Raw genomic sequence first — 26,976 nt, 5'->3', positions numbered from 1 at the left:
TAGTTAGCATCTCTCTCTCTGTGTGTGTGCCTCTCTCCTTGTAGAAATCAGAAATTGTGTATATGTGTGTGTCTTTTTACCAAATTCTACCGGCTCATCAATAAAAAGGTTATAGTTAGAATCTCTCTGTGTGTGTGCCTCTCTCCTTGTAGAAATCATAAATTGTATGCCCCTTTCCAAATTCGGACTGTTGTTTTTTTTGGAAGGTTTTCGGGTGTGTGAGCTCATCAATATAGGGTTCCAGTTATAGCGTGTTCCCTTTCTGTCTCTGTGTTTGCAGCTCCCGGTGATGCAGCCCTCTCCCTGTGCTCAGACGCCTCTCTGAAAGATGTCCCACAGCCCGGCTTCCAGTGAGGATGAGCAGCGTAGCGTTCCCAACTATCCAGGGGAGACGGACAGCGACAGCTCCGGGGACGGGGACCCGCCAGGCGCCGGACCCACCAGCGACGCGCCGCTCCCGAAGCCCAGGGACAGGAGCACCGAGCCTGACTTCAGGATGATGGTCTTTCGAATTGGCATCCCGGACCTACAGCAGACGGTAAGGTAATCCCCCAACCCCGGGGAGGGGGACGAGGTGAGGGAGATGGGACGATTCGATTGCGGCGAGGGGGGGCATTGCAAACTTTCCGCTTTTCCAAACCTTCCTTCCTCCCTTTTTCCACTTCAACCAAGTTAATCGCTGACCCAAACCAACACAAAGTCCCCCCACTCCCCGCCAGCTCTCATTTAGTCTCTCTGATTTAAAAAAAACAGTAAAACCATATGTTGGAACCTTCAGTCCAACCCGTCCATGCCACCCAAATATCCCAACCCAATCTCGTCCCACCTGCCAGCACCCGACCCATATCCCTCCAAAACCTTCCTATTCATATACCCATCCAGATGCCTCTTAAATGTTACAATTGTACCAGCCTCCAGCACTTCCTCTGGCAGCTCATTCCATACCCGGACCACCCTCTTGTGTGAAAAAAAGTTACCCCTCAGGTCTCTTTTATATCTTTCCCCTCTCACCCTATGCCCTCTAGTTCTGGACTCATTCACTCCAGGGAAAAGTCCTTGTCTATTTACCCTATCCGTCCCCCTCATGATTTTACAAGGTCACCCCTAAAAGCATCAATCCTGAGTTTACAAAAAGCAGATAACTGAGGATTGTGGAAATTTGAAAGAAAAATAAAGAGGTTGCCTTGTAATAACCCACCTGGTTAATGAACTTCCTTTACAGAGAAAATCTGCCAAACTTATCTGGTCTGGCCTACATGTGACACCAGACACACAGCGATGGGGGTGACTCTGACCCTCTGCTTTGGCCCAGAGAGCCATTAGGTTCAAGGGGCAATTAGAGATGGGGAACAAATGCCAACCTTGCCAGCAGCACCGCTACCCCACATCGAAAGGGTGAAGGCGGGAGGAACAATTAGTGTCTCGAGCTGCTATGCCTCTTTGCTGCTTGCAGATTTCTGTTTCTCTGTGGGCTCTGAACTTGCTTCTTGCCCTGTTTTCTCTTTGGGAGCAACTCTTCAGTACAAATACCCCATCCCAATTCACTCCCCCCACCATCCCCCGAGCCAGTATCCTGGTCAACATTGATCACATTTACAGCATCCGAGGAGCAGGAGAATCTACGTTTGGGGCACAAGCCCTTCATCAGGAATGTGGGGGGAAGGAGGTTCCTGGGGACAGTGAAAAGTTTTGTTTTGTGTGCAGTACATGCAGACCATACTATGCAAAGTTCGGAGGGTGAGAGAACAGAGCGGTGTTATGGCGAGTAGTCTGATCACAAGTTGATGAGCAACTTTGCGTTTAATGTTCCTTTGCTTTTAGTATGTCACATGGTGGCTATGTGAATGCTGCTGTGGGACATGTCTGTACACACACAGCAGTGCAACGCAATGGCTGGATGTGCACGCTATCACCACGTGTGGCTTTGTTAAGGGGAACAGCCAGCGAGGTGCGAACCGTTGTGTCAATAAGAACAGGATTGTGGAAAAGACTGGCCAGGAAGTCGTGGGTGAAATTAGACTGCTCTTGCAGAGAGGCGTTGGTTGTCTGATTGACCTCCCTCCCTGCATTATCATATCATTTGATTTGATTTATCATTGTCACGTGTAAGTGAGAACTGCAGATGCTGGAGAGTCAGAGACAAAAAGGGTGGCACTGGAAAAGAACAGGTGGTCCGGGAGTGTCCGAGGAGCAGGAGAGTCGGCGTTTCTTCACAAGGAGAACTTGACGGTTGCAGATGCTGGAGAGCCAGGGATGAAAAGGGTGGTGCTGGAAAAGCACAGCCAGTCAAAGAGCGGCTGAAGAGCAGGAGAGTCAACATTTGGAGCATAAATTCTTTACCAGGAATGAATGGGGAAGGGGGTGCCTAGGTACAGTGACAAGTTTTTTGTTTTGTGTGCAGTACATGCAGATCATATTGTCAGAGGGTGAAAGAACAGAGTGATGATATGATGGCAGAGAAGACGCACAAAGAGCGAGATTAACATTAGATTTGAAATTTGAGAGGTCCATTCCAAAGTCTACTCACAGCGGGGAAGAAGCTGTTCTTGAATCTGTTAGTACGTGTGTTTAACCTTCTGTATCTTTCATCCGATTGGAAGGGATTCTAACCGGGGTGCAAGGGGTCTTTGGCTACCTTTCCGAGGCAGCACGGAGTCTGGATGGAGTCAATGGATGGGGTCCCTGGCATAGAGAGTGTGGCAGCGCCAACCCTGCCTGGTCAGGGGGAACAGCCCAGTCAGAATGTGGAATATCGGGAGACGGACAACACCCAGTTGCAGCTAAATAAATTCACAAGGGTAAAAGAATAGAACGATGAAGAAACATCGGAATTAGGAGCAGGAAGAGTCCACTCAGCCCCTCTGGCCTGCTGTCCCACTTGCTAAGATCACGACTGATCTGATCACTCCACATTCTTGCCTACCCACCTCCACCCCCACCCCCCGATAACCTTTCACCTTCTGATTTATTCGGAATCCGTCTGCTTCTGTCTTTTAAAAAAAATATTCAAAGATGTTGCCTTTCACTGCCCTTTCAGGAGAAGTTCCAAAGACTCATGTCCTTCTGGGAGAAGGAAACTTAATCTTCTTTAGGACTATCGCTGGTTTTGGAAGCCTGACTGCGTCATTCTAGATTCTCCCAAAAGAGGAAACATCCACTGCGTCCAGACCCCTCAGGATCTCTTCTGTTCCAATCCAGTTCTAACTCCTCTAAGGTCCAGGCCTACCCTGTCCAACCTGAACTCCATTGGAGGACTTGCTTATTCCAGGCATTAGACCGGGGGGTAAACCTTCTCCAAACTGTTTCCAATGTGTTCACATCCTTCCTTAAATAATACCCTGCAGAGTACTCCAGAGGGCCTGGAGGAGGCCGTAAGAGAGAGCATGGACTGTTGGGGCCGAATAGCCTGTTGCTGTGCTGTGCAGTGTAGATTCTCTGTCGATGCTGTACCTCGAGGTGTGAGTGGTTTCTTTTCCAGAGAAAGTTGAAGCATTTCCCGCTGCCTTTTTATTTTGGGCCTGGCAGAGGGAAGGGTCCATCAGCTGGCAGATTATAATCATGGGCAGCACTGAGTGCCAGCCTTAAAGGGACAGGCCCCCAGCGTCGCCATAGCAGCTAATGCTTCTCATGTGCAGCCCTCTGTCGCCATAGTGACCGCACAGGACTGAGCATTCTGAAGTCCTTTATGTGTGGGTTTGAGCGTTTGCAGAGAGCACTGCCGCGCTGATCCCAGGAGAGATCGGAGTGACCTGGCAACTGCTAATGTGCAAACCCATTTGGTAACGAGTGAGCTCAACCAGAATCCTTCACTCTCTGATCATTAGACAAGTCCACACCGACCCTCCGAAGAGTAACCCACCCAGACCCATCCCTTATTACTCCCCTTTCCCCTGACTAATGCATGTAATCTACGCATCTCTGAATACTGTGGGCAATTTAGCACAGCCAATCCACCCTGACCTGCACATCTTTGGACTGAGAGAGGAAACTGGAGCACCCGGAGAAAACCCACGGAGACAGGGTGAGAATGTGCAAACTCCACACAGACAGTTGCCTGAGGCTGGAATCGAACCCGGGTCCCTGATGCTGTAAGGCAGCAGGGCTAACCACTGAGACATCATGCAGGATAAGGTGGAGGTGTGATAGGAGGCTAAAAACTTTGAAAGCCACACTCCGACCAAGAGTCATTTGTTCCCTTCAGGATAGTGAATAGACTGTGTGAATCTCTGAAGGTACCAACTGCATCCAGCACTCACAGGGTTAGAGCAGTACCAACGTGAAAAAAGGACAGTGCAAACTCTTACAGGCGCATCCCACCTTGGGCACTCAGCTGTTACTCATGCCCGGTGAGCGCGTTGCATTGACATAGCACCTCTAACAGGCAATATGTGCTCCAGAGGAGCAACATCTGACTGCATTTAGCATTGGCTCACATGAGGCCGGGGAGAACTCCGTGCTGCGTCTTAAAGGAGGGTTTTGGGGGTGGAATTCCGGAGCTCCGAGAACAGGCAGCAGCCCACATGGCCTGCTCCCTGACCCCGCAATGATTGAGGGTCAAAGAGCGCTATAGCCACGAGAATTGCAGGAAGACCGAGGGATCTGGGCTAGAGGAGCCAGGAAGCCTATGAAAGGACTTGAAAATGGAGAGGAGAATTTTCAAATCAAGACGTGGAGGTGCCAGTGTTGGATTGGGGTGGGCAAAGTCAAAGACCACATGACACCGGGTTATAGTCCAACAGCAGCGCTCTGAATGCTGGAGATTTCAAATCAACCTGTTGGATGATAACCCGGTGTCGTGTGATTTTTGACTTTTTTCAAATCGAGGCGTTGCTAGGCCAGGAGTCAGTGTAGGTCACTGAGCGCAGGGTGTGACGGCAAATGTGCGCTGGCTGAGAGGGGGACAACAGCACAGTGTTGGATCGACGGGACGTGAACCCTTGAACGTTGGAGCTGAGGGACACAGTGGGGGTTAACGCGAGGCTGTGCTGAATGCAGGAGGGAGACAGTTACCTGGAAACGTGTGGCAGCTGCTTGGCCGATGTTTCTGCTTCTCCATCCCTGTTGGTGCTCAGAGCAGGGACATGGGTGGTCCAGTGTCTGCTGTCTCCTTTCGGCCTAGGAACTCTCTGGTGATACTCTGCCGTCTGGTTTTGCAGCAGACCGCAAAAGCAGCTCCAAGATGATATCGAAACGGTCCCTTTCCAGGATTCTGTCTCCGAGCCAAGAGTTGAGTTTGAATCATTGTATCCCTATAGTGTGGAAACAGGCCATTTGGCCCAACAAGTCAACACCAACTCTCCAAAGAATAAACCATTCCCCTACCCTCTTACTCTATATCTTCCACTGACTAATGCACCAAACCTACACACCTCTGAACATTATGGGCAATTTACCTAATCTGCACATCTTTGGACTGTGGGAGGAAACCCATGCAGACACAGGGAGAATTTGCAAACTCCATACAGATAGTCACCCAAGGTAGGGATCGAACCCAGGTCCCTAGCGCTGTGAGGTAGCACTGCTAACCACTGAGCCATTGTGTCACCCTAGTTGTAACTTTGTTAGAATGTGAACCTTTTGGCCCATCTCCCTGTGCTGTATTCACCGTTTCAATGTGTCTGTAGTGTACAGGACTTTATCCCACTCCCTTAGGAGCTAACCATTGGCAAACAGCAGCTATTCGTGACCCTGAATCCGAAGCTTCAGAGTTCAAATCAACCTGAGGACCACAAGTCATAATTCTCTGTTGCCCTCTAGGAGGTACACTGGGGCTGTGAATAGAACAAAGAACAAAGAAAATTTACAGCCCAGGAACAGGCCCTTCGGCCCTCCAAGCCTGAGCCGATCCAAATGTACTGTCTAAACATTTTGGTCAATTCCTAGGCATCTGTATCCCTCTTCTCCCCACCTACTTATGCAGCTGTCCAGACGCAATGTCTATATAATCTTCTTGTTGCACAGGACGAATCTCACACCATCTACACCACTGTCTCCCTTCCCAAACACAACACATATATACAGTGTTTACGTTTACTTTAGTAAATTTGAGGCCGAGAGAGATTTTTTTAATCAGTCAGGGAATCAAGGGGTAAAGGCAGGAAGGTGGAGTTGAGGATTATCTGACCGGCTGTGATTTCATTGAATGGCAGGGCAGACTAGATGGGCCGAACGGCCTATTTCTGCTCCTGCGATAACGATGGTTGAGGTTAAGAGAGCCTCGCCACCGCGCCTCAGGTTCCACACAATCTTCCTCCATTTCTCTCCACTCGAAGAGAGTGTAAAGACACGAACCCAACAGATGTCTCCTGCTGCTCTGCCCCGTCAGCCAATCCAGCACTTTGCAGTGTTCTCCACAGGGAAGACAGCAAAGAGATGAAAGAAAGAAAAAAGAAACATTTCCTTTTGGAAAAGCCAATAAAGAACTCTAGTTCCCTCACAGATCAGAGAAAGCCGTGTTCCTGCTCAGATGTAGACGTGCATAGCCAGGTCTGGCCTGGAATATGACCCAGGTCCGGCCCAGGTCAGGCTCAGAACGTGGCCCGGGTCCGGCCCAGAACGTGGCCCGGGTCAGGCCCAGAACGTGGCCCAGGTCAGGCCCAGAACGTGGCCCAGGTCAGGCTCAGAACGTGGCCCCAGTCCAAGCCAGCCAGTTCAAAGTGACTGTTCTCTCAATGCTCTGTGTGCAGTTTCAGTCTCCTTCCTTAAGGGGGAGGGACATAGCCTCATTGGTTGTCAGTTTTGAGGAGGCTGATTGGGTTGACGCCTGGGGAGCGGTGTTTACATCAGCAGCTTTGGCCTATGCCCATTGGAGTTGAGAAGAATGAGAGGTGATCTTTATTGGAACTGGGGAAGATTCTGAAGGCGTTGTATGGGGTAGATGCTGAGAAGATTATTCTCCCTGTGAGGGGTTAAGAACTTGGAGTATGGTCTCATTATGGGAGGAGGCCATTCACCTGTTTCATCATTCAACGAGATTGTGTCTGATCTGTGGCCTAACGCCATACACCCTGCCTGAGGATGGAGTTCCTTTACTACTTTTGCTTAACAAAGATATATCTCTCTCAGATTTAAAATTAATAACTGATCTAACATCCACTCCCAGGCAGAGAGGAGGACGAGTGTTTTGTCAGAGGGTTGATGGCATTTGGGAATTCCTTCCCCAGGCAGCAATGGGGTTCAGGTCCTTGAGTCCAATAGAGGCTGAGTTGGACAGATGTTTGATCGAGGAGGGAGAACAGGACAGCGAGGAGAGCTCTCTTTGCAGTGATTAGTGGAACAGGCTAGAGGGGCTGAATGGTCTCCTTCAGCTCCAGTTTCTTGCGATCTCAGGTGCTCTCTCTCCAGTTTCTATTGCCTTGGAGTGTTAGTAACATCAGGAGTGTGAACCAATGCCTTTTACTGTGGTCATTATGTGTGCCGTATCCCCACATAATTCCACATTTAAGGGACGACTGAGGGAGAGGGCGGGTTAGGTAGCAACCAGCAGGACACCCCACTGCTGAGAGAGCTCCTCCCATGTGCCTCAAGTTGATTCATTAAAGGACTGAGTTTTGGTGGGGCTTGAGAAAGTTTCCCTCCATACCCTTTGATCCCTTTAACCCAATGAACAGTAACTCCTTTTCAAACACATTCAATGTTTTGGCCTCAACTGTACTGTCTGGCAGAGAATTTCACAGGCTCACCACTCCCTGGGTGAAAGGAGGTCTCCTTATCTCAACCCAAAATGGCCGAGCCCACACCTTCATTCTAGACTCCCCTGTCGTTGGGACTAGCCTTCCTGTTTAGTCCTGTTAGAATATTTTAGGTTTGTATCAGATTCCTCTGTCAATCCCACCCCGTTTCCCCCCTTACCCCCCAACACCGCCGATCTTCTTACCTCCAGTGAATATAGTCCTAACCGATACAGTGCAAAAGGTCAGGCTGAAGCTTTCGCAACAACCTTTGGCCAGTAGTGCCAGGTGGATGATCCATCCTCCCCCTCCCCCACTGGTCCCCAGTATCACCCATACTAGTCTCAGCCAACTCGATTCACTCCATGCGATGTCAAGAATTGGTTGGAGACACTGGATATTGCAAAGGCTATGGGCCCTGACAACATTCTGGCGATGGTACTGAAGACTTGTGCTATAGAACCTGCCGCTCCCCTAACCAAGCTGTTCCAGTACAATTAGAACACTGGCATCTATCAGACACTGTGGAAAATTACCCAGGTATGGCCTGTTCGATTGTGGGACAAATCCGACCTGGCCAATTACCACCTCATCAGTAAAGTGATGGAAGGTTTCAGCACCTCAGCAATAACCTGCTCAGTGATGCCCAGTTGGGTTTCGCCAGGGCCACTCAGCTCCTGACCCATTACAGCCTTGCTTCAACGTGGACAAGACCACTTGTTCCACAAGTGGGAGCGATAGCCCTTGATATTGAGGCTACTTTCAACCGAGTGTAGCATCAAGTAGCCCGAACAAAACTAGAATCAATGGATATTGGGGGGGAAGCTCTCCAATGGGGTTGGAGTCATACTTGGCACATAAGAAGATGATTGTGGTTGTTGGAGGTCAGTCATCTTAGCTCCAGGACGTCTCTGCAGGAGTTCTCAGGATAGTGTCCTTGGCCCAACCAACTTCAGCTGCTTCATCAATGTCCTTCCCTCCATCATAAAGTCCAAAGTTGGGATGTTCGCTGATGATTGCACAATGTTCAGCACCATTCACGACTCCTCAGATACTGAAGCATTCCATGTCAAGATGCAACAAGATCTGGACAATATCCAGATAGGCTTGGGCTGACTTTTGGCAAGTAACATTCAAGTGACACAAACTGAGGCTATGACCATCTCCAATAAGACATGATTTAACCACCGCCCTTGGCATTCAATGGTGCCACCATCACTGAATCCCCCACAATCAACATCCTGAGGGCTACCATTGACCAGAAACTCAACTGGACTCACCACCTAAACACAGTGACTACAAGATCAGTTAGAGGCCAGGAATACTCACTTGATGAGTAACTCACCTCCTGACTCCCCAGAGCCAGTCCACCATCTACAGGGCACAAGTCAGGAGTGAAATGGGATGCTCCCCCACTTGCCTGAATGGGGTGCAGCTCCAACATCACTCAAGAATTTCAACACCATCCAGGACAAAGCAGCCAACCTTCAAGTTCCTCTCGAAGCTACTTACAGTCCTGACTTGGAAATATGTTGCTGTTCTTTCAATGTCACTGGGTCAAGATGCTGGAATTCTCTCCCTAAGGGCATTGTGGGTCAACCCACAGCAGGTGAACTGCAGCAGTTCAAGAAGGCAGCTCACCCCCACCTTCTCAAGGTGGGGCAACTAGGGACGGGCAATAAATTAAGCAGTGATGCCCATGTTTCATGAATGAACTTTAAAATGTCTGCCTTCATCCATCAGTTCTATCATAGGAATCAGGTAAGTGGGGAGCATTCCATCACACTCCTGACTTGTCCCTTGTAGATGGTGGAAAGGCTTTGGGGAGTCAGGGGCTGATCTACTCTCCAATTGTATGGGTTCAGGTTCAGTTCAACTCAGGTGACCATGAAGGACTCTGCTTCTCAACCTCGCCCCTCGCCTGAGGTGTGGTGACCCTCAGGTTAAACCCCCATCATGCCCCCCCCCTCCCTCTCTCGTGCTCTCTCTCTCTCTCTCTCTCTCTCTCTCTCTCTCTCTCTCTCTCTAATGAGAGAGCAGCACTATTTTCCTCTGGGTGCTCCGATTTCCTTCCACAGTCCAACGATGTGGAGGGAGGTTCGGTGGACTGGCCATGCTAAATTCCCTGTATTGTCCAGGGATGTGCAGATTAGATGGATTAGCTATGGGACATGCAGAGATACAAGGAGGGGTGGGTCAGGATGGGATGCTCTTTACAGGGTCAGTGTGGACTCGATTGGCTGAATAGCGTGCTTTCACGTTGCTGAGATTCTATGAGTTAGGTGCTTGGTTTTGACCAGCCGGCTGAAGGGCTTTTTTCTGTGCTATAGGCCTCCGTGAGACCTCAGCAAAAAAAAGGCAGATGACTGGTCGTTATAACCTTGCTATTGAATTGACTTGAATTGAATTTATTGTCCCGTGTACCGAGGCACAGTGAAAAGCTTTGTCTTGCGAGCAATACAGGCGGATCACTGAGTTAAATAGCAGAGATAAGTAAATAATAGGTAAACATAATAGCTGCAAAAACAAAAACACGGGTACAGGCGAATGTTATGAGTTTGTGAGTCCATTCAGTATTCTAACAACAGTAGGGTAGAAACTGTTTCGAAACTGGTTGGTGTGTGTGTTCAGGCTTCTGTACCTTCTCCCCGATGGTAGAGGTTATAGAAAATCATTGCCAGGGTGGGATGGATCTTTGAGAATGCTGGCGGCCTTTCCTTGACAGCGGGCCTGGTAGATGGATTCTATAGATGGGAGGTTGGCCTTTGTGATTGTCCGGGCCGAGTTCACCACTCTCTGGAACTATCTCTCTGTAACTTGCTATCTGTGGGAGCTTGCTGTGTGCAGGTTGGGTGCTCCATTTTCCTGCCTTATAGCAATGACACCACTTCAGAAAAGTAGTGCACTGTCGGTAAGTGCCTTGTGCCAGGCACTGTCAAAGTGCCTGTTTATTTTCCGCTCTCTGTGCTGTTTGGTTTGGAGGCTGGGAGGGGAGCTGGGATTACAAGTCTGTCAGGACACTGTGAGCAGCGCTAGTCTGAGACACTGTACCACACTGTGTAGGTCACACAATCTCTTCAGGAGGTCTCCTCTGCTGCCTCACCTCGCTAGTCCGGCAGTGCTGGTAGAGGCAGCTCGCGCTGGAATAATGTAATAAGGCTCGTTTATAAATGTGTTGAAATGTGATCCACCTCCCTGCGTGGGCGAGCTCAACAGTGCAACAGCAAATGAGATGTCAGTGCGTCTCCTCGGAGCCCGCTCACTCACCCCCTCCCTCCACACCCTAGCCCCTGACTAGAGGCACTTCAAATTAAACAAATCATCTTTCCCCTCAGTGTGGACCAGCCCGATCAATCCAGAAACCCCCACCACCTTATACATCCTAATTGTAGCCAATAATTTGGGGAGGAGGTTGGTCTATTATGGGAGGAGGTACGTGCCAGGAAAAGTAAGAGGCCATTCAGCCCCAGACGTGTGCTGTACCATTGGCTTGGATTGTGCACCTGAACTCCATTTATCTGTGCCACCATGCCATAGGGCCTCACTGGGTTATGGTACAGTTACCGTAGCATCCCTATAGTGTAGGGAAATGCCATTCGGCCCATCGAGTCTGCACTGACTGTCCAGGGACCATTCCACCCAAACCTTGCACCTCACCCGCCTTAGGCAATTTCCCATGGCTAACCAAACCCACCTGCACATCCCTGGACACTACAGGGCAATTTCCCATGGCCAATCCACCCAGTCCTGCACGTCTTTGGACTGTGGGAGGACGCCAGAGCAAACTCGCACAGACATGGGGAGAATGTGCAAATTCCACACAGTCACCCGAGGGTGGGATTGAACCCTGGTCCCTGGCACTGTGAGGCAGCAGTGTTAACCACTGAGCCACCATACCATCAACTTCTGAGCTCTTCTGATCCCATTTTCCAACACTTGGCCTGTAGTTGAGACATTATTCTGGTTCTGGATAGAGCCCAGAGCAGTGACTCCTCAGTGACTGTGAGATCTCTTATGGCCCTCATCAGGTAGCCTCAGTTTAATGTGTCACTCGAAAGGTGTCACCTCTAACAGGAACTGCAAGAAGCATCTGAGGTTTTGTTCTCAAATCCCTGTTGGCTGTCATTTCACAAGAAGGAGGCAAGTCCAATTCTTGAGGCTTGAGGGATCAAAGAATCTGGGGGGAGGCTGAGTTGAAGGTATTGAGCCCGATGATCAGCCGTCATCTTGATAAATGGCAGAGCACACTCTATGGCCTTACCTTCTGTGTTTTATCGTACATGATCTCAAGACCCTCTGATTCAGAGAGCTCCGAGTTGTTCCCAGCGGATGTACTGTGTCTAAGTACGGCTCTGGGCTGGAGGAAGGGGGAGCCATCTGGGTTCTCTCCCCACTTCCTACTGAGTCACCTGCATCCCTCAGCGGGTGGAGTGGGAGAAAGCAGCGAGAGGACTCATTCCCCTCGTCAACACCCAGACAGAATGCAGCCATGAGAGTGCAGGAGCACACCATCGAATCAGAGAGGTGGGAGGCAGGATAGGAGGAGGCCATTCGGGCCCTCATTCCAAGAGCATGTTTCACCAGTTCCTGTAACCCTGCAAACATTTCATCTTCAGCTAATTATCTACTGCTCTTTGGAAAGCTACCATTGATTCTGCCTCCACCATGCGCTGCTTGAAAAAGTTCTTCCCTGTTCTTCTCCTCCCAGTCCCTTTAAATCCAGTTCTCCCATGACTGGCCTCTGTCTCTGGACTCTCCTCTGTCCAAACCCCTTCGAGAATTCGAACATCTCGATAAATTCATGTATCCAGCCAGATGCCTTTTAAATGTTGTAATTGTACCAGCCTCCACCACTTCCTCTGGCAGATTATTTCCTACACACACCACACTCTGCATGAAAAAGTTGCCCCTTAGGTCCCTTTTAAATCTTTCCCCTCTCATCTTAAATGCATGCCCTCTAGTTTTGGACTCCCCCATCCAGGGAAAAGACCTTTTCTTTTCACATTATCCATGCCCCTCATGATTTTATAAACCTCTATAAGGTCACCCCTCAGCCTCCGACGCTCCAGGGAAAACAGCCCCAGCCTATTCAGCCTCTCCCTGTAGCTCAAATCCTCCAACCCTGGCAACATCCTTGTAAATCGTTTCCAAACCTTTGCAAGTTTCACAACATCCTTCCGATAGCAGGGAGACAAGAATGGAATGCAGTATTCTAAAAGTGGCCTCACCAATGTCCTGGTAAGAACAATGACTGCAGATGCTGGAAACCAGATTCTGGATTAGTGGTGCTGGAAGAGCACAGCAGTTCAGGCAGCATCCAAGTAGCTTCGAAATCAACGTTTCGGGCAAAAGCCCTTCATCAGGAATAAAGGCAGTGAGCCTGAAGCGTGGAGACAGGCTCACTGCCTTTATTCCTGATGAAGGACTTTTGCCTGAAACGTCAATTTCGAAGCTACTTGGATGCTGCCTGAACTGCTGTGCTCTTCCAGCACCACTAATCCAGAATCACCAATGTCCTATACAGCCGCAACATGACCTCCCAACTCCTGTACTCAATGCTCTGACTAATAAAGGCAAGTGAACCAAATGCCTTCATCATTACCTTGTCTACCTGATAGTAGTTCCAGGAATTTGACCCCGCAACACTGAAGGCATGGCGATATATTTTCCAAATCAGCACGATGAGTGACTCAGAGGGGAACTTGCAGGGGGGTTGGTGTTCCCATGTATTTGCTGCCCTTGTCCTTCTCCAGGGAAGAAGGTTTGCGTGAGAATCTCTGGTGAATTTCTGTGGCGCACCTTGCAGATGAGCACCACTGATGGAGGGAGTGAATGTTTGTGAATTGGAGACTCGGAGGGAGTGTCAGAATAGACTGGGCAATGGTGCGGAGAGGCACCAGGAAGCAAGCGTGTGTCGAGGGCTGGAATTACCCATCCTAATGAGACAATGAAGTGTAAGCTACAAAGTGCTTTTCTCTGTGTTGCCAATGGCAACACCCAGGACATCGATCGCCAGATCCGAGAGACTCCAGGATGATTGAGAACAATTAAAAAGGGTCAGCTTTCTCGTTCCTTCACATAAGCCTTTCAACACAGGCTCCTGGGAGCAATCAATAGAAAGAGATCTGATAGATCTTTATTTATTGATATGCAAAGAACAAACTCAGCACGTGAAATATTTATGGGGCTGAGGTAAATTAACAAAAGCAATAAGATGGCCGGGCATCAGTAAGTGAATCCGACTAATTGTATGCTGGTGTATTGTTCCACCTATGATTAATAATGTGGCACTTGGTAATATCACTGGATTTAGCAAAGCAGGGATTCCTGGTCATGGATTCAAATCCCACCCTGGGCAGTTTGCTAAATTTAATTAATTAAAATCAGGCATGGTCTAATAATGGGTGGCTTAGGTACTATCATTGATCATATAGTTTTTACAATATGGTACAAGGCCATTTGTCTCATCTTTCTGTACCAGTTATCAAGCACCTATCCACCCCAAGCCCATTGTCCAGCACTTGGCCCATAACCTTGTATGTTGTGATGTTTCCAAGTCATCAGCCAAGGGAAGGTGATGGTCTAGTGATATTGTCGCAGCACTGTTAACCCAATAACGTTCGGGGGATCTGGGTTTCAATCCCACCATGACAGAAGATGGAATTTGAATTCAATAAATATCTGGCATTAAGAATCTAATGATGACCATGTATCCATTGTTGGGAAAAACCCATCTGGTTCACTAATGTCCTGGAATTGCCATCCTTACCTATTCTGCCCTACATGTAACTCCAGACCCACAGCAATGGGGTTGACTCTTAACTTCCCTCTGAGCAATAAATGCTGGCCCGGCCAGTGATGCCCTCATCCTGTGAATGAATAAAGGGAAAAAGAAACTCCATCTACACTTCCCACTACCTCGGGTAGGCAGCCAATATTGTCAAAGACCCCTCCTACCCCGGTTATAATCCCTTCCAGCAGGCAGAAGATTAATTACACATACAAACAGATTCAAGTTCAGCTTCTTCCCCACTGTTATTAGACTTCTGAATGGATCTCTCAAATTTTGAATTTAATGTTGACCTCGCTTTCGGTGCACCGTAACATTGTATTCCTCGCTCTGTTCTATTACCCTGATGCACTTTGTATGGTATGATCTGCTTGTACTGCATGCAAAACAAAACTTTTCACTGTACCCAGGAACGTGCGACAATAATAAATCGAATCAAATCTTAAATGCCTTGAAGGTTCCTGCCTCTTCCTCCATTTTAAGCAGTGAATTCCAGATAACCACCACCCTCTGGGGGGAAAAGATTTTCCCGTCTCAAATTCTCTCGAAACCTCCCTTTCCCTTGACCTTAACTCTATGCCCCTGTAATTTGACCCCTCTCAGGTTGGGAAAGGGTTCTCTGTGTCTCCCTATCGCAACGACATGGTTGACTTGAGTGCCCTCTGAGACGGCCTCTTAGTTCAAGGGGCAATTAGGGAGGGGCAATAAATGCTAACCTTGCCAGTGATGCCCATACCCCATGGAAGGTTAAAGGGAAGGATATTCTTGCACTTGTCCTTTATTTTCCCCACCAAGGGAAATCCAGTTAAGAATGAAGTAAAAGCTGGGAATATTTTAGCACCTTAGTGGTCATGCAGCTCAATATTATCTTTTGGGAATACTCATGAACAATATTTTCTGTTCACACCTTGTGAATCTGTCTTCCCTCTCGTTTTGGGTCAGTATTAAGCTGACAGCGGTTCCTTTTCAACTTCCCAACAGCCGTAGCTGATGCGCAAGAGTTCATATTCTACCCATCACTTAATATTCTTGCTCTTGGATCTCTTGCTGATCCAACAACAACTTGCATTTCTGTTTTCACACTTTTCACATTCCAAAGCATCTCCTAGGAGCGTTACCAAAGTAATTTGTTTTTATTTCCTTTATTTTTTAAATTTATTTTTCCTAAGAACTTGTACTGAAGATTCTGTACCTAGGTGTTTTATAAATACAATGGTGCTGTAAGTGGAAATTGTAAACTTTTCACTGTACTCATTTGAGTATATTTGACAATAAAGCTCATTCAATTCAATTTTGATGTAGAATCACGTAGAGATTTGTTTGGACCAGTGACCACTGCGATCAGGGAAGTGGATTTTAAGGGGCATCTTTAAGGAGGAGAGAGAGGTTGTAAAAGGAAGAGAATTCCAGAGTTTCAGGAGAGATGGCTGTCAAATGGGGACCAATTATCTAATTATATATTCCTTATATTGTGGAAACAAGCCCTTTGGCTCAACAATTAAAGCTGGGCAGACACTACAGGCCGGATTCGGAGGAGTGCAGAGATTATGGAAGGCAGTGAGGCCAGAGCAGATCACAGAGATAGAGAGGGGCCAGGTTACAATGTTTTGAAGTCGAAGAGGTTGGAGTAGGTGCCAATGTTCGCTCCGTGGCCATGGGGACAATGGGTGGACAAGAGGTCTGAGTGAGTCAAGAGGCGTTCAAGCCTACAAAAAGGCAAGATGGAGGCTTTTGTGGCGCTGGGGTAGTATCCCTACCTTTGAGCCAGGAGACCTGGCTTCAAGTCCCACTTGCTTCAAAGCTGCCTCATAATACTTGTCTGAACAGACTGATGGGACATATCTACAACAGGGGAAAGGAACAACGGTACTGAAGAGGGCTTCAGCAGTCGATGAGCTGAGGTTGATAGATGGGGTAGGGGGGCAAATGGTGGTTGGAAACTCAAACAAGGGCGGCACTGCGGCTCAGTGGTTAGGACTGCTGCCTCACAGCACCAGGGACCTGGGTTCAATTCCAGCCTCGGGCGACTGTCTGTGTGGAGTTTGCTCATTCTCCCTGTGTCTGCGCGGGTTTGCTCCGGTTTCCTCCTACAGTCCAAAGATGTGCAGGTTAGGGTGGATTGGCCATGCTAAATTGCCCATAGTGTTTAGGGATGTGTAGGTTAGGTGCATTTGTCAGGGGAAGTGTAGGGTGATGGGTCTGGTTGGGTTACTCTTCAAAGGGTCAGTGTGGATTTGTTAGGCCGAAGGGCCTGTTTCCACACTATGAAAAAAGTCCCAACTTCAACTTTACCAAATTCTGTGTTCATCATCTCACTCTTACCCTCCCTGAGGGTTGCCTGATCTACGTTGTTCACTGTTTTCAAACTTCCCTCCCCTCGCTCTGAGGGCTGAGAGACCCAGTGCCTTCTCTGAATGCACTTGTGAGCACACGAATTCCTACCAGGCTCTATATAAATGCAAGTCCCTTGCTGATTTTAAACAACCCCCCGCAGAGAACCAACGCAGCCCAGCGTTTGCACACGAGAGTGAAACCTTGTAAGAAAATGCTACCTTTGGCCCAAATTATAAACTCGACCAGTCAGGTTGGAGGACGGGCAGATTTCATGTACCGCAGTGGGAAGGGGGTAAATAAAACCCAAATCTCTCAGGCTGCAGTAAAAATACTTCCTGGAGCTGAAAATAGTGAGCACAGTGCCGGTGGACAGGCAGAGACAGAGGAAAGCAATTTGAAGCCGTCTCTTCACTGGGGGAATCTAACGGAGCAGGGATGGGAGCTTTCACTCACAGGCGCACGGGCTACATGGTGTATTTTTAACAGTATTCTGCAGGAAATCTCGCAAGGCTTCATGTGCAGCGAGTGGTTGGTATCTACAAAGACTCCAGCACAGCTCATTAATCAAACCTAGTGCCTTGCTGTTTATGTTATTTTTAGCACACAGGAGAGCTGGCCAGAATATCTGAGTGCTTTTAATTTTTCGCTCTTGACAAATGAAGAGGTTCAGATGAACAACGAGGGAGGGGAGGTGTTGCTGATTTCTCTTTCTCGTCCCTCCCACCCTCTCGCTCTCTCACCACCTCCCCCCCACAACCCTGTGCCTTGCTCCCTCTCTGTGTCTCCCCACATTATCTTGCCTCACTCCGGGAGCATCTGACCAGAAGCATTGCGGGGCGCCATCAGACTGACCCAGTTGAGGTCAATACTGAGTTGCAGGGGAGCTGGGGAATTGGAGCAGGGACTGGGGTGAAATTAGGAGGGGGAATGTTGGGGGGGATGAAGGAAGGGGTGAGGAAGGGAAAGGTAGGGGGAGGGGGAATGGTGGGGGGGTGGGGAAAGGTGGAGGGGGATAAAGAAAGGGGTGGAGGGAAGGGAAGGGAAGGTGGGGGAAGTGGAAAGGTGGGGTGGTGAGGGAAGGTGGGGGATGAAGGAAGGGGTGAGGAAGGGGAAGGTGGGGGTGAGAGGGAAGGTGGAAGAATGGGGAGGGGGGGGAGTGGGGGCTGAAGGATGGGGTGGAGAACGATAACAACAGAGGTAGCAGCAAAGGACGCAATAAAGACTTTACCCACTCTCTTACCCTCACTTAACCTGTCTTTCTTACCTTCTCTATCTATACTCTCTCTCTTACCCTCTCTCACTATCTCTCTCTCTCTCTTTCTCTCCTCTCCATCTCTCTCCTCCTCTCTCTCACTCTCTCTCACTTTGTGCCACACACACACACACACATCCCTTTCTCTCTCACACACACACACATCCCTCTCCCTCTCTCTCTCTCACACACGCACACTCTCTCTCTCTCTCTCTCTCTCTCACACACACACACACCCTCTCTCTCTCACACACACACATATCCCTCTCTCTCTCTCACACACACACACACATTCCTCTCTCTCTCACACACACACATCCCTCTCTCTCTCTCTCTCTCTCTCACACACACACACACCACACACACACACACACACACACTCATCCCCCTCTCTCTCACCCTCTCTCTTACCCTCTCTCTCTCTCCCCCCCCCTCCCTCTCACCCTCTCTCTCTCACCCTCACAGACACACACACACACATCCCCCCTCTCTCTCTCACCCCACACCTTCCCAGAAACCTTCACATGCCCATCCAGGGGGCTTCCAGATCCAAGGGGCAGAGAAATGGCACTGAGCCGTGCCCATTTGCCCCCACCCACGCCCCCCCCCCCCCCAGGATCCCGTGGTAACAGGAGTGACCTTAAACCACACGGCTGACAGTGAGGATCGAAGGAGGGTGAAGCCTGAGCTCCCTCATCTCGAATCTCTGGGTTGAGCGAGGAGCCACGACAGTTGCCACGACAACTGGAATAATTGGCCAGCAAACAGCTGTTTCTGTAGTAGGACTGGCTGTCCCACCCCCTCCCCAGTTTGATTGGGCTGTGTTTTATATCGCCACCTTGACTGGGAGATGGACTGCGGGGGTCTCTGGATCATTCAGAGCGAGATTAGTGTGCTCTGGGTAACTTAATTAAAGGCTCCACCAGCTGCTGTGACAAACACAATAATATAACCTTTCAGCTCCTGCACACAGAGGGGCTGTCACTGCTTTGTAATGGATAATGACGTGTCTGCTTCCAATACTGTACCAAAGCGCTAGCTTGTGGAGGGGGGGGGGGGGGGGGGGGGGGGTGGTGGTTGGTGGAGGCTAACGCATTGCGTTCAAGTGAAGAAGATAAAGAGGTAAACTGAACGCGGAGTTTATTACCATTAAAGGAATTTCTCAGCATGGCTAAGAGAGAACGCTTTCCTAAGGCTGTCCAGCGGAAAGGAAGCAAGATCCCTAGCAGTGTGGAAGCAGGCCATTTGGCCCATTGAAACCACCCTGACCCTCCCACCCAAACTCTGTCACCCTGCATTTCACCAGGGCTAACCTGCACACCCCTGGACACTGAGGGACAATTGAACACGGCTAATCCACCCTGACCTGCTTATCTTAAGTCAGTGGGAGGAAACTGGAGCAAACCCGCGCAGACAGTTGCCTGCGGCTGGAATCAAACCCGATATCCCTGGCGCTGTGGGGCAGCAGTGCTAACCACTGAGCCACCGTGTCACCCCAAATCATAGAAGGATCATAGCACCTTACAGGACTCATTAGGCCCAACAAGTCCACACCAACCCTCCAAAGAGTAACCCTTAAGTCCAACTTGTCCATGCCGACCCAATGTCCGAAATTAATCTACTCCCATTTGCCAGCATTTGGCCCCATACCTCTCTAAACCAGACTTCTGGAAGCTGGGGTCAGCACTGGGATGGGTGTTGGCATGGCGATCAGAATGTGCGGATCCTCGGAACGTAACAGGCGTGCTGATTGTGTCTCATCCGATTGCGGATCAAACTCGGCCTGTTCCAGGCTGCACACCCTCCACTTCCCTCAGACCCCTGTCGATCTGCACTCGCCGGAAGCTGTTGTGAAACTAGAAAGGGTTCAGAAAAGATTTACAAGGATGTTGCCAGGGTTGGAGGGATTGAGCTATAGGGAGAGGCTGAACAGGCTGGGGCTGTTTTCCCTGGAGTGTCGGAGGCTGAGGGGTGATCTTATAGAGGTTTACAAAATTATGAGGGACATGGATAGGGTAAATAGGCAAAGTCTTTTCCCTGGGGTTGGGGAGTCCAGAACTAGAGGGCATAGTTTTAGGATGAGAGGGGAAAGATATAAAAGAGACCTAAGGGGCAACTTTTTCACACAGAGGGTGGTACCTGTATGGAATGAGCTGCCAGAGGAAGTGGTGGAGGCTGATACAATTACAGCATTTAAAAGGCATCTGGATGGGGATATGAATAGGAAGAGTTTGGAGGGATATGGGCCAAGTGCTGTCAAATGGGACTAGATTAATTTAGGATATCTGGTCGGCATTGACAAGTTGGACTGAAAGGTCTGTTTGCAGGCTGTACATCTCCATGGGAATCAGTTTAGGTCAATTGGCTGGATTGTTGGTTTACAGAGCAGTGTGACGCTAACAGCAGGGGTTCAATTCCCATGACCGGTTTGAAGTTACTATGAAGGACTCTCCTTCTCAACCTCTTCCCTTGTCTGGGGACCCTCCGATTAAATCACCACCGGTTGCTTCTCTCTAATCCAAGAGCAGCCCCGATGGGCTGGTGAGACTATAGTGATACAACACATCTCTATGACTCAACCTTGAATCTACTTGATGGCTGAGTGTTCTCTCAGTGTTCACCTCACTAACCAATGAGAGAGAAAATCTATTGTCATCTTGAATGTAGATGGGACACCATGAGTTTTTAGACCATTTTGTCTGATTCTAATCTTCTCCTCCCCCCCCCCCCCCGCCCCATGAGGAGAAATAGCCTCTCAGCATCCTCCCCCGTCAAAACATCTCAAGATTTTATATGTTTTATTGAGATCACCTCTCATTCTTCTGAACCTCAATGTGTGTTGGCCGAATCTAGGTGGATGGTAAGGGCACTGAGGGGCCATTGAAACAAGGCAGGGCTAAATAAACAACAGTGGCTTTCATTATACAGAAGCTATTAGAATTAGAATCCCTACAGTGTGGAAACAGGCCATTCAGCCCAACAAGTCCACACCGACCCTCTGAACAGTAACCCACCCAGACCCATCCCTGACTAATGTCCCTAACCTACACATCCCTGAACACTGTGGGTGATTTAGCACGGCTAATCCACCCTAACCTGCACATCTTTGGACTGTGGGGGGAAAACTGGAGCATCCGGAGGAAACCCACACAGACTCAGGGAGAATGTGCAAACTCCAGACAGCCAATCACTCAAGGCTGGAATCAAACCCAAGTCCCTGGTGCTGTGAGGCAGCAATGCTAACCACTGAGACACCTCACCAGGAAATATTGTATTACAATTCTCCTTCTGAAGAGGAGGCTTGACTGAGTGACTGCTTCGAGCATCCTCCCCGTTGTGAGAGAATTGAGAACTTTAGGAGCATAGTTTTTGAAATAAGGGCCTCTCCCCTCATAAGACAGAGATGAGGAGGAATGTCTTCTCTCAGATTTTGGAATTCTCGCCCCCAGAGAGCAAGCAGTGGAGGCTGTCATTGAATATATTTGACAGATTTTTGACAGACAAGGGAGTCAGGGGCAGACAGGAAGTTGAAGTTAAGGCTGCGATTGGATCTTATTGAATGAGCGAGCAGGATCAGAGGCTGAATGGCCTACTCAAAGATCAAGGACAGTACAGCACAGGAACAGGCCCTTCGGCCCACCAAGACTGTGCCAACACATGACTTTTTATCTTCAGAAATATACTTTATTTATAAAATACATCTTCATTGATACACATAATCACAAATGTGGTTCAGTAGCACTTCAAGGTAACAAACAACCATTGAAGTTTGACTCTGTCCAACAAACAAGCCAAAGGCATCTCTTACTCGATCAAGGCAAGACTATATTTACATGAATTTGAAGCACCAGGAGGGTCCCACAACTGAACGGACTCCCATTTACCTTCAGTAGGAAGACCTCAGATGGTGGCCTTTCCCCAATGTGTCTTGGTGGGAGCCTGCCCCAGGCTTCAGTGCGTCCCTCAGCACGTGGTCCTGGACCTTGGAACACGTCAGTCTGCAACGCTTGGTCAGGGTCAAACCTTGCTCTGGAAGACCAATAGGTTTTGGGCAGACCAAAGAGTGACTTTCACAGAGATAATGGCCCTCCAGGTACAGTCAATGTTTTCCTCAGTGTGCAACCCAGGGAAACAGCCCATGGAGTAGAGTCCACACCAACACATAGTACCTATCTAAACCAAAAGACTTTTACCTCCACAGTCTGTCGTTCCCCCTATTCCCTGCCTATTCATGTATCTGTCAAGATGCCCCTTAAACATTGTTATTGTGTCTGCCTCTCCCACCTCCTGCAGCAGCCTATTCCACATATTTACCAGTAATAGGTAGTGAAAGGTTGGCTCCAGCCCAAAAAGGCTTCCTCTCTATAAAGCCACAAACAGAAAAGTCCAGTTTTTGTTGGGACTTTGATACCAATCAGCTCCCCAATGAGACAGAGTTTCAGCCAATGAGGGAGCTTAGAAGTTGGGGGGAAGTCGCCCATCCATTCCCATTGGTTGGAGGACTAGCCACTCGTGTTGGATCTCCAGGCCCATCCCTGTCCTCCTATTGGTCAGGGTCTGATATCAATCAGTTGCTTCCTATTTGGAGCTGGGATCCATTGTGGATTTGGTCACTGAAGTGGGAGGGATCTCAGAGCTGCTGGTTTGGCCAATCTCGTCAAACATGCTTCAGGTGGGAAAAGAACTAAACAATAACAATGGTAGAACCTTCCACCAAGAATGCACTTGTGCTCATGTTGGTATCTTCTTCAGGGAAGGACCCTACCCTGGTCTGGCCTACACGTGACTCTAGACCCACAGCAATGTGGTTGACTTTTTACTGCCCTCTGAATGGGCATTAAATGTTTGGGCAGTAAATATTTGCAGTCAGTCATGCCCAATGTCCCATGAATGAAGAGTAGCATTCAGTTATGAGCACCAACTTACTGCAATTGGGTGTGAGCAGAACCCAATCCTGTTGAGTATTTTAATAAGTCCACTCGAGTACCCTGTCATTGAGAGGGAAAAGAAAAGCCTTGTGTTTAGATCGAACTTTTTACTAAGAGTCTACATCTCAAAGTGTTTCATGGTTACAACGGGCTGTTTAAATTTTGTCACTGTTGTAATTTGGAAATATGACAGCTCGTTCTCGCATTGCATGAGAACTCAGTGTATTCTGTCAATCTTGCGGATATACCATTCAGGAGTGAGGGTTGGCCATTCGGCCCCTCGGGCCTGCTGTGCTATTCAGTGATGGTTCATCTGATTGGGGCCTCAATTGTGTTCTCTCACCTACCCACTGTGTGGACTGTACTTGGGAAAGCCCTCTGCTCATGTGTGGCCCAAATGGGTGACAGACCAAGGCCAAGCCGCTGGACTGTGGGTGGACTGCGACCCTGACTGACAGCACTGGGATCCTCCCCGACTGACCGTGCGCCCCCCCCCAACTCCTCAACTGGAACAGTCATGCAGAGAATGGGGGGGGGGGGGGGTGGAATTGGAGCTGTGGAATTCTCTGAAAGCGGCTGAGTCCGAAACATTGAATGGTTTCAGGAAGGGAGTTGGATGGAGTTCTTAGGGCTAAGGGGATTGGAGAGTGGGAGGGAGAAAGTGGGAAGGGGGTGCTGAGCTGGTCGATCAGCCATGATCAGATTGAATGGTAGAGCACGCTCGAAGGGCTGAATGGCCTACTCCCACTCCTATTCTCGCCGTCTCTCTCAGCCTTTTCCTGCAGCAGCAGTGGATCAGGGTAGAACCCCATGGAGGGTGAAGTTTGGTGTTTGACAGAAGTGGGGTGATGCCAGTTTGGGCTTTGGGAGGGGGGGGGGGATACTGGTGAAGTGAGCTTTAGGAGCTGTCAATGAGGGAGTGGGAGATTGAACAGGAGGAACAGTTTAGTACAGAAAGGAGAGGCCGTGGAAAGAATAGTAGCAATGAACAAAATAACTGAGTAACCAGTTTCACTCAGTCATCGCCACGTTAGCTTCGTGCAGCCATTGGTATTCAGTAAGTGTCTCTCACTCGTCTCAGTGTTACCCACCCATCTGGCATTTGTACTCCTGAGCTCAGCTGGCTCTGTAACTGGTTTGTGATGCCAACAGCGTGGGTTCAATTCACACCCCACCCGAGGTCACCAAGAATGCTCCAAATTCTCAACCTCACCCCTTGTCCGAGGCACGGTTCACCTCTTCCTAAACCATCAGGTATCGTCTCTCTTTAGTGAGAGGTCAGCCCTCTGGGACTATGAGAAGTTCACCATTCTATTTTAGACCTCTTTCTACCTCCCTCCGTGTTTCCACCTCGTTCTCTCCTTCCGTTTGTGGGCAGGATGAGGCTGTTGGCCCTGTGTTCTTTGTCTTCATCTTCAACAGCTCACGGCCAAATCCCTGTCCCCGCCTGCTGATTCGGAGCAGGGTCTGGTACTGCCTACCTTCATTTCTATCAGGAAGGCTGCCCACTCCAAAGCATCGAAGAAATAAATCAAACCCTCCAGCGAAAACGAAGTTTGACACCCGACCCAGTTGCCTGTCTTCAATATTCTTTAATTTCTCCCACTGATTGTTGCCGTTACTGGAGACCGAAGCGGTTTGTTGGATCAATTTTCTTCTGGAGCAGTGTGAGCTATTAATGTCTGCTGAATCACCAGCTTGCAGGATAGAGTTTCCAGTTTATGTTTCCAAACCCTCTCGGTGAGCTGGCCTGAGCATGTCTTGGCAAAATGGGCTTTGCAAGCTGCGTCTGCCTGAGTAAGGTCCCGTTAAGAAGTGCTAGTTATAGGTGAGTGTTCTGATTGGCTTTGGGTAGCAAGCATGGAACTGTGTGTGAAAGATACTGGAGGTCCACCATGGCAAACCACGAATGAAGACAGTTACCTCTTTGGTTCCAGGTTATCCAGCTAATGGTAGGTTCTCCCGAGATCTGAATAGTTCAAAGTGCAGAACTTGCTAGTTTTTTTTAAGAAAGATCTTTGGTTCCCTGAATGTGAAACAGTCCAGGCTTTAATGTCCGTTAGCCCTAAACGAGCAAATTGTTTATTCTTTGAGTTCAGAAGAGTGAAGGGATCTCAGAGACACCTATGAAGTTCCAACTAGACGGAATAAATGCAGGAAAGATGTTCCCTGTGACCTGGGGGTCCAGACCCAGGGCTCCGAGTCTAAGGATATGGGTATGGCCATTTAGGGTTAGGATGAGTAGGAATGTCTTCAGTGGGGAGCCTGTGGAATTCTCTGTCACAGAAAGCTGTCGAGGTCAAAGCAATGACTGTCTTTAATAAGGAGTTTGACATAATTAATAGGGCTAAAGGGGTCAAAGGGTATTGGGGAGGGTGAAAGCAGGAACACGGGACTCAGTTGGATGATCATCCATGATTATACTGAATGGCGGAGCAGGCTCGAAGGGCTGAATGGCCTCCACCTGCTCCTATGCTCTATGTTTCCATTTCTTTTACAACTACAAGCCCACTTTGGACGTTACCACAGGGTCACTGGGAGGTCAGATCAAGTTGGGAAGGGGACTCGAAACTCAAAGGAGCAGGATTTTCTCCATGGGTCCTGGAGGCCCCAGTGTCAGGCTGAAATAGGGGTCAGAAGCCCACTCATGGAGTGTGGGGGCGGTGATGAGGGGCCTTTATGGCGGGGTTGGGAGGTCCTGGCCACCAGGAAAGCAAGTGAAAGCTCTAGCCTGCCTCCTGGTGGCCAGTCAGGAGGCCAAGAGGTCACTGGCTTGTTTTCCATGAGATCAGGGCCGCAGTGGGAGTACAGGTATTTCAGCTATAACACGAGATTCGACATTGCAAATTGGCAATAACGCGATTGATGGGTTGTGGATGCTGTTTGGGTAACATGAACTTTCTACTGAATGGGTACAGCGATTTTCCAGTGATCTTTTACAGTGCGATTTTCAGCATTTGTCTTTCTGTGGATCAAGTCTGCTTTGGCTCGTTTCTCAGCCATTGTTTTGGGAATCAGGGTGGCACCAGGTTTGCAGCAAAGTGCTGACCATTCCCTCCATGCCTAGGTGTGTACAGTTATGTAGATAATCCACCAAGATTGGTCAAAGCATACAGAGCTGTCCCACAGGTTGATGTGAACATCAAGGGTGCACCCTATCTGTGACCCACAGTCTGTGCCCCTCTGCAGGGGCGTCTCCCTGTAAGTGACGTATCTCACCCAGGTCTGGCATACCCGTCCTCGTACTTTTTGTAACGGGGTGTTGCTGTGAGCCCAATGGAACCAGGAAAGTGGGATGTAAAGCTGCCTGCTTGGCAGAGACTTCAACTTGTGCGTTGCTCTTGGAGATTCTGTCAGCAGCCCCGGTGTGAGTGGAACATTTGATTACCGCTAGGCTGGACAGTAACTGTGAGGCCTGTAAGAGATTATGCACAAAAACAGCGTTACTAATGGGTTGCCCGGTGGAGGTTAAAGGTCTCCTATGCTCCCACAAGACTCCATTGTTGTGAGCAACACCGAAAACATAGTAAGAGTCCGTATAAATATTGGCCGAACCTCCTTCCGCCAGGAGGTAAGCCCGACTGAGGGCAAGTGATTCAGCCTTCTGCGCTGACCGCGGAGTCTCAAAGCCTGCACGTTCAACCACTTTAGAATCCGAAGCAATCACATATCTGGAGTATCGCTGACCTGTGGGTGAAATAAAGGAGCTACCATCCATATAAAAAGTGAAGTTCTCATGTCAAGGGGCAGGTCTGGGGTATCCTGGTCCCAGTGAAGTTCCTCAGTACTGGCTGAAGGTGCGTTGTGATCGTGGGGCAGCTGAGCAAACTCAGGTTTTGTCTGACCTTTCGATCTTGGGGTCATTCTGGCCATCCCAGTAATAAATAAGGGCTCTCCTCAGCTGTGCCCTGGTGTTCTCAGACCAATCCATGTTCCATGTGCGTACCATGTCCACGACACTCAAGGTGTCCTCTTTATATCTGTCACTCATAAGTGTGGACT

At 49.1% G+C, this 26,976-nt stretch overlaps 1 protein-coding gene across 3 annotated transcripts in view; it reads left to right on the top strand.

The window, feature by feature from the left end:
• LOC140489334 (SH3 and multiple ankyrin repeat domains protein 1-like) overlaps window positions 1-26,976 on the top strand; it is a 431,419-nt gene that overhangs the window by 122,985 nt on the left and 281,458 nt on the right. For all 3 annotated transcript variants that reach the window (XM_072588774.1, XM_072588775.1, XM_072588773.1), the window contains one exon: window positions 281-538. In XM_072588774.1, coding sequence (XP_072444875.1) covers window positions 329-538 — 210 coding nt within the window. In that variant the 5' untranslated portion in view covers window positions 281-328. The remainder of the gene's footprint in view (window positions 1-280; window positions 539-26,976) is intronic.

This window comes from Chiloscyllium punctatum, chromosome 18, assembly GCF_047496795.1.
Source record: "Chiloscyllium punctatum isolate Juve2018m chromosome 18, sChiPun1.3, whole genome shotgun sequence".
Lineage (NCBI taxonomy): Eukaryota > Metazoa > Chordata > Chondrichthyes > Orectolobiformes > Hemiscylliidae > Chiloscyllium > Chiloscyllium punctatum.
This window is presented reverse-complemented; position numbering and strand designations above follow the sequence as displayed.